The sequence below is a fragment of the Gallus gallus genome, chromosome 1 (genome assembly GCF_016699485.2).
Source record: "Gallus gallus isolate bGalGal1 chromosome 1, bGalGal1.mat.broiler.GRCg7b, whole genome shotgun sequence".
NCBI classification, from domain to species: Eukaryota; Metazoa; Chordata; class Aves; order Galliformes; family Phasianidae; genus Gallus; species Gallus gallus.
This window is the reverse complement of record NC_052532.1, coordinates 109,850,300-109,863,800: the sequence shown is the minus strand read 5'-3', so window position 1 is coordinate 109,863,800 and position 13,501 is coordinate 109,850,300. Positions and strand designations below refer to the sequence as shown.

At 49.1% G+C, this 13,501-nt stretch overlaps 1 protein-coding gene across 1 annotated transcript; it reads right to left on the bottom strand.

Annotated features, from left to right (window-relative positions):
- Window positions 1-9,878: 9,878 nt before the first annotated feature.
- Window positions 9,879-13,276, bottom strand: CRYAA (crystallin alpha A). Its single transcript, NM_001030797.2, is given in 3 exon segments — window positions 9,879-10,923; window positions 11,941-12,063; window positions 13,005-13,276. Coding segments are annotated over 3 exon segments (522 nt in total). The 5' UTR covers window positions 13,194-13,276; the 3' UTR covers window positions 9,879-10,713.
- Window positions 13,277-13,501: the final 225 nt, after the last annotated feature.

The following is a 13,501-nucleotide window of genomic DNA, read 5'->3' as shown; positions in this document are numbered from 1 at the left end:
ATGCGCACAATGGTTACCTCAGAAACAGGTGTTAAAAGTCCCAGCTCGCTCAGGAACAGGCATTGCCACCCTCCCTCTCCCCATAGGATCCTATTCTCAGCATACTGACAATGCCTAACCCACCCGTCACGCGCTGTGGGCGCACCAAGTATTCAAGAGGGGCCATCCTTTGGAAAGGAGGGCCTATTTTCAGCTGCAGCCTTTTGCTGAAGCAGGGAAGCTCTGGCCAGAGGCCCTGGCATTTTCCAAGGCTTTGCTGAATTGCTGTGCCAGCTGGTTCCTCAGCATGGCAGTGTCACAGTATCCACACCAGCCCGGGTAAAGTGATAGCTTGTTAATGTCAGCAGCTTGAGCTTCTGAAGGTGCACTCTTTGCTCCTTCTCAGCTGAAAAACAATACAGCTTTGCCGCTCCTCAGCAGTCAGTGGGGACACATCCTGAGAACTGGCTGAGCCTGGCCAGCTGGGGAAGGGAAAGCACGGGGGAAAACTGCTGCTTATTGTACCGACATAGAGGTGCCAGCTCTGAGATGCAAGGGGAAGGAGGACACAGATGTCATGTGGCTAGTGCTGTATGGCAAGTACAGCTGCATTAAGACGGGCACACCAAAATGTCACCAGACCACTCTGTCATTGGTAGAAGGGACGTGTTTCGTGATTTCCAATTGCAACCTGGAACCCAGCTGGTGCCCACAGGAGTACCCAAGGTTGCCTCCCTGCCCCCTCACCTACAAACTGGCCCAGCATCAGTCTTGGCCCTGAGTGTTCCAGTGTTGGAACAGGCTGCCCAGGGAGGTGGTGGAGCCACCATCTGTGGAGGTGTTCAAGAAATGTGGAGATGTTATACTAAGGAATGTGGTTTAGTAGGGAAATACTGGTGGGATATGACTGTTGAACTAGGTCATCTTAAAGGTCTTTTCCGACCTTAATGATTCTATGATTCTAAGCTAGGGGGGAGTTCCACCTAGGCACGACTTTGTCTTCTGCCTTGAGACCTCTTCTTTATTGCCTTACACTGGGAATAGTTTGCTTCCACTCGGAAAGCAACCTCAGCACCTGCGTATTGTACACCAACAGAGCATTTCTTCAGTTTAAAAGGGGGTAATGTCTAACCCACCATAACAACCCTGGTCAAGGCTCATCTCTCAAAGCCCTCAGTGACTCGTAGGCTGGCTTTCGTGCCCAAAAACTCCTCTAATTTTTCCAGCTCTGCCAGGGGGTATAAAGAAAAATATTACCTCTGTCTACAAACCTTTGACCTGGTGGTGTCCTGAGACATTGCAGCTACAGCAAAATATGCTGGAGGCCTCTGAGCCTGGTTCTTTTCCAAGGTAAAGAAAGCATTTCACCTCAGATTCTTAAGAAACGTGAGTTTACATCTGATTCATTGGAGGACTTTACTCTGCAGTGCAGACAGGCGCTGAGTAACTCCTCTGAGCCCCAAGCGCTGTGAGGGCGCACGGCAGAGCCCTACAGGAGAGGTGTCCTCAACACAGTAGCTGGTCACATCAGGCTGACGCCATCTCCCCAAGGCATCCATGCACGCAAGCCCATCCTGCAGCAGCTGGCAATGAAAGGCCTGTGCAAACAAAACCACAGATTCTATGGATATGCATTGTTCCTTCCATTCACACCATCTGCTTTACTGCAAAATTTATAGGTAAAACATTGTCAGGCTCAGATTTCTTGTTTTTTTGTTGTTTTTTTTTAACTTTTTTTTTTTTTTAATCTTTTGGCTAAATCAATGTACTGCCAGCTGCCATATTAACAACTCAAATGCCAGTCACACGGTTGGGCTGATTTCCATAATGAACCAGGCATGAATCGGAATGAGAAGCTGGAATTACACCGAAGCCCCCAACAGCGGCACGCCCCGTGCTTCAGCTCCAGGCAGCAGAGCAGCACAGTCCAGCTGCAAAGCGTTCACACGCCGAGTTCTGCCGCATGCTGTCAGAGAGCATTTACAATTATTCCGGATTTTAGGGCAGCTTCTGCACTTTATCCTATCAAACCATAAGAAAACACGTATCGCCTTTAGGTTTTGTGGTTTGTTAGCTCAGTTGTTTGGGGTTTTTTTTTGTTTTTTTTTTTTCTTTTTTCTTTTAGCTTGTGTTACTGAACTAGAAATAAGTGGCCCTATGGGTATTTATTTAGCTGGAGGCTTTGTCTCAGAGTTATGTCTGATCTCTGGGGGAGCGCAAGTGGGCTGCTCTTTCCTAGGTAGATAGGAGAGACGTGGACCAGTTGGAGCACAACTGAAGGAGGGCCACAAAAATGATCAGGGGGAGGAAATGCCTTCCCTGCGTGGACAGGCTGAGAGAGCTGGGGATGTTCAGCCTGGAGAACAGAAGGCTCTGGGGAGACCTGAGAGCGGCCTTTAGGTATTTAGGCCTTTAGGGGGCTGTAAGGAAAAAGGGAACAGACTCTTTAGAAGGGTCTGTTGTGATAGGACATGGGAAATGGTTTCAAGCTAAAAGAGGGGAGATTTAGGTTGGATATAAGGAAAAAGTTTTGTACAATAAGGGTGGTGAGGCACTGACACAGGTTGCCCAGAGACGTGGTAGATGCTCCATCCCTAGAGGCATCCGAGGTCAGGCTGGATGTGGCTCTGAGCAACCTGATGTAGCTGTTCCCTGTTTATTGCAGGGGAGTTGGACCAGTTGACCTTTAAGGGTCCCTTCCAACTCAGTTACGTGATTCTATGATTCTATAAGAAAGAAATGAATGTTATGGCAGCTTCACTGGTTCACCCAGTGGTTCCACTGCTTGTTTGAGTCTTCTGTTCAGGCCAGTCTGTGTTTCTCTCACTCTCTGCTCCCCTTCTGAATGAGTTAAAATGATAGGGGATTACTTGTTGCTGGAAGAGCAAAGCCAGCCCGTGGGGCTCACCCTAGGATGTCATCTCTGGTTTGTGCTGCTAGAGAAACTCCTGCCAAGCAAAAAAATCTTCAGCGATTGCTTTTCTTTACAAAATCCCTTTCACTGACTCCACAGAATCACTCTGCCACTGCTAATGAGGTTCACTGTGTTTCATTTTCTCCACACTGATGTGACAGGGCATTCATTTTGCGTTACGCTCAGGTGAGACTTTCAGCTGCCACACCAAAAATCAATGGGACAAAAGGAGCACTCAGGAGAAGCCAAAAAGTCGAATGAGCCAGGCGTGCTTCTGCTTTCTGTCATACAGAATCATGTGTTGCAGTGTTGTGAACCTCGCAAGCAAAATGCTGACACCTTCACATTCTGAAACAAAGCTTTGCATAGCTTCCCTCACCCTGCAGCCTGCTGAGAACATAAATTTAAGCCAAACGTTCTGCATTGCTGTTTTGTGAGCTGTTTGGAAGTGGTTCATAAATTATCAGAGAAAAAAGGCCAGGCTGCGAATGCTTTGGGAAGTCAGTGTCATTGAGAAGGGTTTGACATGCTTTGTTTGTGGTGGGTTCAATATGCACACCCTGTGAAACGCCCAAGGAGCCTTCCAACAAAACCAGCCAAGATGAGGTGAGATGTCCCGAATACTTCTCCTTATGTGAAAACAAACACAAAGAGTGAAAAAGCAGGAAATTAAAGCCCAGGCCTTCCTTAGGCAGCACTGAAAACCGTTGAGCAGGCTGCTCCCAATGATCTCCACAGCTCTGCTCTGAGCCCTGCGATAGGCTCAGGGTGCCTTATCTCAAGGAGTGGGTTATCTCAAGATAAACACCAGCAGAGCCAAATGTGCCAGCCCTCAGCGGGGTGTCCCAGGCTTGGTTATACACTGTGTATGGGGGAGCAGAGCAACCCTTCTCCTTGTCACAGGGCGGGTGAGGTGGGAAATCACCTCTCTGGGTCCCTGTGGCCCACACCCTGCTCCAGCAGGGTGTGCAGGCCCATGTTCAGGTGACTTCTGAAAGGCAGGAGATGGACAGCTTGGGAGATATCTGTTCACTCCATTCCCCTTGTTTCCATCCTCCCTGTGAGGGGCTGAGTATGGAGAGCAAGGGAGGTGGGAAAGGGGCTCCCAGCCACTTTTCTAGGGAAAATAACAGGGCTACAGGCAGGGGGACAGCACGTGGAGTCCTGCAGCGAGGGACTGGCGTCAGCCCAAGGGTGGAAAGAGGAGACATGAGGGACAATGGCAACGCACAGCTTCCTTCTGAGAGCATTGTCAGTGAGGAAAGGAGAAAGAAAACTGAAGTAATTGCTGCTGGGAGGGGGAAAAAAAAAAAGAAGAAGAAAAATAAGAACGTCGCTGGAGGAATACACAGGAGATACACAGAAAAATACCAATCGTGACCTGTATGGCATTTCCTTCGAAGCAGAGGGCTACGAAATCCCAAAAACATGGGGCTGCTGCCATCTTTTGGTCAATCACGGGGCTCCCGGAGCTGCCTGATTACAGAGATCAGAAACCGCCATCACTTTGTTCAGATGTCCTTTTCTTTTCCAGAGCAGATAAATACACGTATAAAAATCCTTCGGCATGGCATCTCTAATGATGATGCAAAGTTCTGTACATACTAAGCACACGTGCTCAACTGTCACTTTACTACACAGATGTCCTTAGACACAGAGTTTCATAGAAGCCTCCTCTCTGCAGACTGAACAATCCCAGTTCCCTCAGCTATTACCCATCAGACTTGTGCTCCAGATCCTTCAGCCTGATTGCCCTACTCTGGGCACACTCCAGGGCCTCAATGCCTTTCTTGCAGTGAGGGGCCCAAAACTGAACATAGTACTTGAAGTGCGGCTTCACCAGCACCAAGCACAGGGGGATGATCACCTCCCTGTCCCTGCTGGTACATTATTTCTGAGACAAGCCAGGAAGCCATTGGCCTTCTTGGCTACCTGGACACACTGGTGGCTCATGTTAAGCTGAGTGTCAACCAACACCCCCAGATCTTTTTCGTCTGCAGTCTTCCATCCACTCCACCCCAAGCCTGTAGCACCGCCTGGAGCTGCTGTGGTCAAAGTACAGGACCTGGCACTTGGTCATGTTAAACTTCATCCCATTGGCCTCAGCCCAGCTATCCAGCCTGTCCAGATCCCTCTGTGGGGCCTTCCTATTCCCAGGCAGATTGATACTTCCTGCCAACTTGGTGTTATCTGCAGACTTACTGAGGGTGCACTTGATTCCCTCATCCAGATCATCAATAAAGATATTGAAGAGGACAGGCCCCAGTACTGACTCCCTGGGGAACATCACTCATGACAGCTTGCCAGCTAGATATAACTCCATTCACCACCACTTTCTGGGCCCAGCCATCCAGTGAGTTCTTCACCCAGTGAAGAGTGCATCTGCCCAAGCCACAGGCTACCAGCTTCCCCAGGAGAATACTGTGGGAGACAGCGTCAAAGGCTTTGCTGAAGTCTAGGTAGATTACATCAACAGCCTTTCCCTCATCAGCCAGGTGGGTCACTTGATCATAGAAGGAGATCAGGTTGGTCAAGCAGGACCTGCCTTTCATGAACTCATGCTGGCTGGGCCTGATCCACTCATTGCTCCACACATGCCTTGAGACTGCACTCAAGATTATCTGTTCCATAAACTTCCCTGGCACCAAGGTCAGGCTGACAGGCCTGTAGTTCTCTGGATCCTCCTTATGAGTCTTTTTGTAGATAGGAGCCATGCTACAAGGCTCCAATCCTCTGGGACCTTTCCAGTTGATCAGGAATACTTGATAGATGGTGGAAAGTGGCTTCGCAATCACCTATACCAGCTCCCTCAGAACTCTCAGGTGGATCCCATCTGGTCCGATGGACTTGAGACAGTCCAAATGGAGTAGTAGATCTCTAACTATTTCCACCTGAATTGTGGGGGATTATTTCTACTCTCCATCTGAGACTTCCAGGTCAGGGGGTAGAGTATCCTGAGGATAACTGGTCTGACTTTTAAAGACAGACGTAAAGAATGCATTGAAAACCTCAGTCTTTTCGTTATACTCAGTGGTCACATTCCCCACCGCATCCAATATAGGATGGGAATTCTCCTTAGCCCTTCTCCTCCTGTTCTTCCACAGGAGGTAGACTCTTTTTTTCTCCTGGAGCCTCAAAAAGTTCCCTGTTCATCCATGCCAGTCTTCTTCCCCACTGGCTCATCTTTTGGCACAGGGGAACAGCCTGCTCCTGCCCCTCGAAGACTTCCTTTTTGAGGAGCAACCAGCCTTCGTCAACCCCTTTACTCTTCAGGACTGAATCCCAAGGTACTCTCCCTACCAGTGTCCTGAATAGTTCAAAGTCTGCCCTGCAGAAGTCCAAGGTAGCAGTTTTGCTGCCCCCCCCCCTTCTGACTTCACTGAGAATCAAGATCTCTACCATTTTGAGGTCACTTTGCCTAAAACTACCCCCAGACTCCATATCTCCCACCAGTCCTTCTCTGTTTGTGAACAGCAGGTCTAACGAGACATCTCCCGTGGTTAGGCTCTCTTATCAGCTATGCCAGGAAGTTATCTTCCATATGTTCTAGAAATCTCCTAGACTTCTTCTTCTGCACTGTATTATATTTCCAGTATGTATCACGGAGGTAGAAGTCTTCCATGAGAACGAGGGCTGGTGATTGCACAACTTTTGCCAGCTGCTCATAGAACACCTCATTGGCCTCTTCATCCTATTTAGGTGGCCTATGACAGTCCCCTGCTAGGATGTCAGTCTTGTTGGCCTTCCCCCTGACCCTTACCCATGGAGACTCAACCTTATAATTTCCAGCCCCAAGCTTAACAACACCAAAACACTCACTAACATAGAGAGCCACACCACCACCTCCTTCCTTGCCTATCCCTTCTGAAGGAAAGCCTGGCTTTATCCCCCTCCCCCTTCATGTATAATTTAAAGCCCTCTCAACGAGCTCTGCCAGCTCCCGGGCTAGGATCCGTTTCCCCCTTTGAGGCAGGTTAGACCCATCAGCAGACATCAGGCCAGGCACCAAGCAAACTGCCTCATGGTCATAAAAACCAAAATTCCCGTTACGGCATCAGCCTCTCAGCCACATACTTATCAGGTGGTTTTCCTGGTCCTCTCAGCATCCCTTATTGCCATTGAGGGGATAGAGGAAAATAACATGTGAACTCCTGTTCCACCAATTAACAACTCCAATGTCCTGAAGTCCCTTTTGATAACCCTCAAGCTTCTCTCAGTGATTTCACTGCTGCCAGCCTGAACTACCAGTAAAAGGTAATAATCAGAGAGGTGAACCAGACCAGGACATTTTTTAGTAATGTCCCTGACCCAAGCTCCAGAGAGGCAATACACTTCCCTACAGGTAGGATCTGGCTGACATATGGGACCCTCTGTTCCCCTCAGAAGGGAGCTGTCTATGACAATTACCCTTATTTCCTTCTTGGTGGAGGCAGCCTTGAGATATGGAGTTGACCGCCTCACCCTAGACAACCTCATGGATGGACCTTTCACTACATCCTCACTTACCTCTCTCTTGAGTTCCAGAGCTTCAAACTTGTTATTATATAAGGACACCTGGGGAACCAAGGTGTCAACCCTGTAGCGTCAGGGGTTGCCTGTGACATGGAGCTGAGACCTGTTTCCATTCTTCCCCATCTCTTAGGTCCCCCTTCTCTGCCCGATGGTGGCAGGACAGGGAGTTGACCACCATTTGGAGTGAATCACTCTGGTGCCTTTCTCGTAGGTATGGCAGGGAGTTACTCCACCAATCTATCTCTTGCTCACACTCCCTGATGCTCCTTTACCTCTTCACCTCCTCCTTGAGCTCTGCCACCATGCTAAGCAGATCTTCCCTCTGCTCACACCTCACGCAGGTGGAATCCCTGCCATCTTCCACTGGCAGCAGCAGGCTCAGGTATCCCTGCAGTCAGAGATCTGAACAGCTGCCTTCTTGAGCAGGCACTACATTTGAGTCACCATGTTATTTTTGGCCAGAGCTCTCTACCTAGTGGAGACCACGGCGGATTTGTTGTCTGGGAGGCAGCCGACAGGTGAACTGGGCTCCAAAGTGGGGAGGGATAGTCTGCCCTCCTGGTCTCCCTGCCTCTGTGAATGCCCAGTGCAAACTGCCTGCGCCATGCCCTTCTGTCCAGCACTACTTGGCAACATCCTCTGAAAGCAATGAATGTGTCAAGTAGGAAAGTCCCTGCAGTGGTGTCCAGGGACCACAGACCAACCTCAGCTGATGTATCTTGGGTGTCCTGACTTCCGTCATGGTTTAGGTAGATCCCTTTGCACTGCTGCAATTTAGGAGTGGGAATGGGCACGGCCCAAAGCACTGTTCATTTGTGCCTGGATCCCAAAGAATCACAGAATCACCAAGGTTGGAAAAGACCACTAAGGTCACCTAGTCCAACCATCAGCCCATCCCCACCATGCCCACTGACCATGTCCCTCAGTGCCACATCCACACAGCTCTTGAACACCTCCATGGACAGTGACTTCGTCAGCTCCCTGGGCAGCCTGTTCCAATACATCACCACTCTCCCTGTGCTAAATCCCCCAACATCCACTGCATCATTCATTTCTATCTCGCTTGTGCTACACACGCCATGAACACCTGTGCCGTGTCCCAACCTCCTGTTTTTCCACCAAAGTGCCAGTCAGTCACAATCTAAGTGCTAATCTCTTAACCCAAGCTAGGATGGGATATCACCGGCTCCAGTCCCGCTGTGTGGATTGTGCAGGGACTTTCCTGTACCATCCCCAGAACTCAGTGATCCTTATGGTTCCCTTCCAACTTGGGATATTCTATGGTTCTGATTTTATAAACCCTGGTACAGTTACCATACACCACACTCTCTGGACACTGCCAGGTGCCATCAGCACCCTAAGTCAGGTCCCCCCCTGCCTTTCACTCCATGACAAAGTCATCATTGAGTTTCTAATAAAAAACCTTCCAATAAATTTTGTTAATCCTCGAAGTGTGTTAGCAACACCTTGTTAACAGGTGAATTTGTGCAGAAAAGCTGTGGTGAAGAGATCCCTCTTGAAACTGTGATCACAGTTTGTAAAGACCTTTGTAAAAGAACATTAATCCCAGTGAAGGGAAGCAATGGTCTTCAGAGAGCCAAGTGCAACAAAGAGGAGGAGTATCCCACAGCCATGTAACTAGAAGAAGGGCTGCCTTATGCTTGAGGCCTCTGTTTGAGATTTAGGCCTCTGGGGACACATTCCACCCCTGCAAAAAACACCAGTGTGCCTTCACACAGAAGCTTATAGCAGCCTCTAAAATTTTTAATAGGATCATAGAATTTTTCATAGCATAACAGAATGGCTTAGGTTGGAAGGGACCTCAAAGATCATCTAGTTCCAATCCCCTGTCATGCATTGCCATGAGGCTGGCTTGATTCTTGCCTCCCAGCTCTGTTGGGTTTGTGTCAGGAAGGAGAGATGCCAGCACCCAGTAGGTGCCTCAGAGGGCAAAGGAGCAGTGGCCACTGGCCCTTTACAGCCAGGCGAGGCAGAAAGAGGCAGCTTACGTTACCATGACCTCTCCCTGCCTCCCAGCCCTGCAGTAGCAGCTCGCTCCCAATACGATGCCATCCTTTTCCCAAACATGCTCATTCATGCATTTCCCCTAGAGATGGCACATTTTTTGGTTGAAAGCTTTGGAACTGCCTGATAATTAATCACAGTAAAAATAGGTTTAAAATAGTATTAGAGTTCACAGGGATGCCTTGTTCTCTAATTAACAACCATCTCCCTCCTCAGCTTAAGAAATGGCTCAGTGTTGGGTTGTTGAGAGGTTTTTTTTTTCTTTTTTAATCCTTTTGTTTCACTTGTGTGAAGGATTACAGGAAGATGAAAGGGCAAATCCACAAAATAATTACAGAATGTGGTGGAAAGTGCATCCTCTGAGTGGCACAAGGCCCCATGTTCACCTTTCCACTTCAAAACCTTTGGAAAGGAAAAATCAAACCCCCAAAGCCAATTGCGTGTTTCCTATATCTCTTTATTGACTGCCAGGGACTGAGTTCTCGGGTTGAGTGCCAGATACCAGTGGGTCAGATGGAGCTACACTAGAATTACAGCGAGGGCAGGAGCAAGGGTGTGATATGCACAGGCTGGGGAGAGTTCGGTGCGGTCTGAAGCCTCTGCAGAGCGGTGAGCCCCCTCTCTCCCCACTGCTAAGACATTGGAAAGACGCACTTGTCCTTGTGTCAGATGTCCCTAAGGAAGTGACAGGCTGGTGGTGTGAACAGACACACTGAAACACTTTGCTGAGAAAAAATATATGCTGTGACCCTCAAACGTAACACGTTATTATCTGTCCTATGGTTGCAAGGAACCTGTGGTACATTTATCACACATACGCAGTATCCCAGTGTGGGGCTTGGCTTGGCCAAGTTGCGTTTTTTGGAGTAACCAGTTAACTGTGTGGGATAGAAAAAGTCTCTGGGGCTTCTACCCCACTCCAAGTCCCACTACAAGCATTTGTGCACCAGGAGATGGTGTTACTCGTGCACTCCTTCCTGCCTGGTGGTGGTTGTGAACTACTGCACCAGAGGAAGACCCTTTCGGCAACCGCAATGGCATGGCAGCACGTGAAATCCATGCCATCCTGACAGCATGAATTGCAGGTTTAAGCCTCAAAGTCCACCAGCCGTTCACCCAGCACCTCATTCCATACAACGGGAGAAAAGAAACATATGGGGGAGAAAAAAGAAAAGAAACAAAAACAAAAACAAAACAAACCCCTCTAGGTATTCACTGATATCTATGCAATGGCTCTAGGAGTGAGACCTGCAGCCGGTGGCAGCCTGCGTACCGCAGAGGGTTTAGGAGGAAGGTGCAGAGGTGGGCTTTTCCTCCCGGGACACGGGGATGGGCCTCTCGCTGTGGCTGGGGTCCATATTGGAGGGGACCTTTGGGCCCGAGAAGGTCAGCATGCCGTCGCTGGACAGGGAACAGGTGATGGCGGATTGGTCCACGTTAGCGGGCAGGCGGTACCGGCGGTGGAACTCACGAGAGATGTAGCCGTGGTCATCCTGAGATGTAGAAAAGAGGAGAAAGCCCTGTCAGAAGCCCCTGGAGCCCACCTTTCCCTATTGTTCATCAGAAGTGGTCTGCATTGAACCTGGCTTGACCTGAGACCTTACTCATGGCGTCTCTGCTTTTTGTTTTATCTTGCAGGTTTATAGGATCAGGTGTCCCCTCATGACACACTGACGCCTCAAGAGAAGTGAAGTATAACTTAAATTTGCTTGTGGGTTGTCAAGGCCTCTGATTTCAAAGACAAAGAAGAGAAAGCCTGAGGCTCTACAAAGTGAAGAGCAATGCATGTATTCACATGCGTTTCCCTAATAGGCAGAGGCACTTTGTCAACCAAAGGATACAGTCATGGAACTCCTTTTTTTCATCAAAAGAATCAGGAGCACAATAATATTTTTTAATTCAGCCATGAAAAGGGCTGATTTTCCTCTCTGTAGTAACAGTTTCAGAAAAGAATAATTATATTTAAAACAAACAAACAAACAACAACAAAAAACCATACTGTTTCCAGGCTGGAGTTTTCTAAGTCCAGAAAGTTTAGGAGAAGAATTAACCCCCACTAGCATAACTCACTTTTCAACTCCCACTAATATTTCCATGACATACGTGTTAAAAGTTTCCAAGCCTGAGGCATTTGGTTGTTTTGTTTTGCTTTTCTCTTCCAGATCAGCACATGAAAACTCTGTTTCTCCTAGTAATTCTGGCTTATAAAAACTCATCCATGCTGTGGCAGCATGGAATAATACTCTTCTTCTGGCCTGGTGTTATTAGTGAACAATGCACATTGTCATCTGATGGTTATGGAAGATGATGGTCAAACATAAACAAAGGAGAGCTGGATTAGCTCATTACTGCCATCAGATCAGATCTGGGCTCCATCAGAGCTGGATATGCCAAGAATGACAATTTGTAACTCATCGTGTTTTTTCTTTCTTCCCTTGGGTAATGTTGGAAAGAAATAAAACAGAGCTAGATTCCCCAGTTGCTTAACCACCCTGCTTACTTCCACTTACCTGTCTTTCACTGTGTTTGCCATGGATTTCCACAAAGTCATCAATAATCTTCACGCTCAGATCTTCAGGCGAGAAGTGTTTTACATCCAGCATGATTGTAAACTTGTCCCGGTCAGACCTCACCTGAAAGGAACATTGTTAGCTATTAAAACCCAGGCTTTACACACAAAGGCAGCATCAACCTCAAAAGCCAATATCCTTACGGTTCTCTCTAATGGGGCTACAGGCCAGGCTGATCCACAGCCTGCCAGTCTCAGAAGGAGTCTTCCTCCCCAGGGCAGAGAGTGAGGCCTCAGGGACTCTGGGGGTCTTTGCAGCACTCTTTCTTTTGCCCTGGGCAGATGCATCTTTTCTTGACACCATTCTTTTGCCGGGCACCCTTTTGATTGCACTTAGAAATTTGACAGATGCACTGGGCACTTGTGCCCACCAGCAAGAGGGGATTAAAATTAATGCTCCATGACAGCATGTGTTTTGTCCTTTCAGCAATTTAGAATGTCTTAGTGGTTTCAGCTCTGTAGCTAGTTTCTCTCTCCGGAGGAAACCGGAGAGCTAGAGAAAGCCCCGGTCCCTGAGCTTGTCTACAGCCTCCACTGCTCCTCATGCTCTTGGAGAACTGCTCCTAGGTCTTCCAGTGCATACTGGCAAAAACTGAGGAGCTGCCAAGGCAGAGAACGGGGATGGAGAAACTCCTGCTTGTGCTCGCCCACGTCCTCTCTAACACGGAGCCCAGCTCATGGGTGCTTATTCCGGGAGAAGCTCGGTTCCTCCCTTAACAAACAGCTGACAGCTGTGAGGGCAACACAGGCAGCCTGGTACGTGACGTGATGTACGGTAGGGAGCCAAACAACTTTCCATTGCTTGAAGGGCATCCTTCTCCCAAGCCAGGGACCTAAGCTCCCAGAAGGGGCAGGAGGCTGGGTATGGCAGCCAAGGCTGAGTCTGACGGCCCCAGCGCAGGGCTAAAGCTTCTGCCCCACTCCAGAAAACATTGGGCAGAAAGAAGCCAGCAGAGGTGTGGAGAAGGAGAGGAAGGCAAAGGAGGGGGCAGCGAGGAGCCTTACCTCTGAAATGCCCGACTCCAGCACGCTGCGGAAGAGGGACTGCCGGTAGTAGGGGCTGATAGTGGAGGAGAACAAAGGCAGGAGATCGTACTCCAGGAGACCCTCTCCAAAAAACTGGTCGAACAAACGGCTTGGAATCAGGGGTCCCAGGGCGCGTTTGAACCAGGGGTGCTGGATGGTAATGTCCATGTTTGCTGCTGCTATGTCTTGTTCTAACAGGAGAGCGTGGGAGCCGCGCAACCGCTCGGAGGACAGCGATGCCTTTGCTGGCCTGCACAGTGCAGCCCGGGGAAGGCTGCCCCTATATATACTGCACTCGCAGAATGAAGGCATTAGTGGGATTTCTCTGGAAAGACATGATCTCACGACGAAGGCAACGTGGTCAGCAGAAATGCGGAGACTGACCTGGGGATGACAGTCTGGTGGGAACCAGCGCCAGATCTCCTGGAGGGATGCTGCCAGGCTGTGATGCATGGGACGGTTTCTGCCCAGGGGCA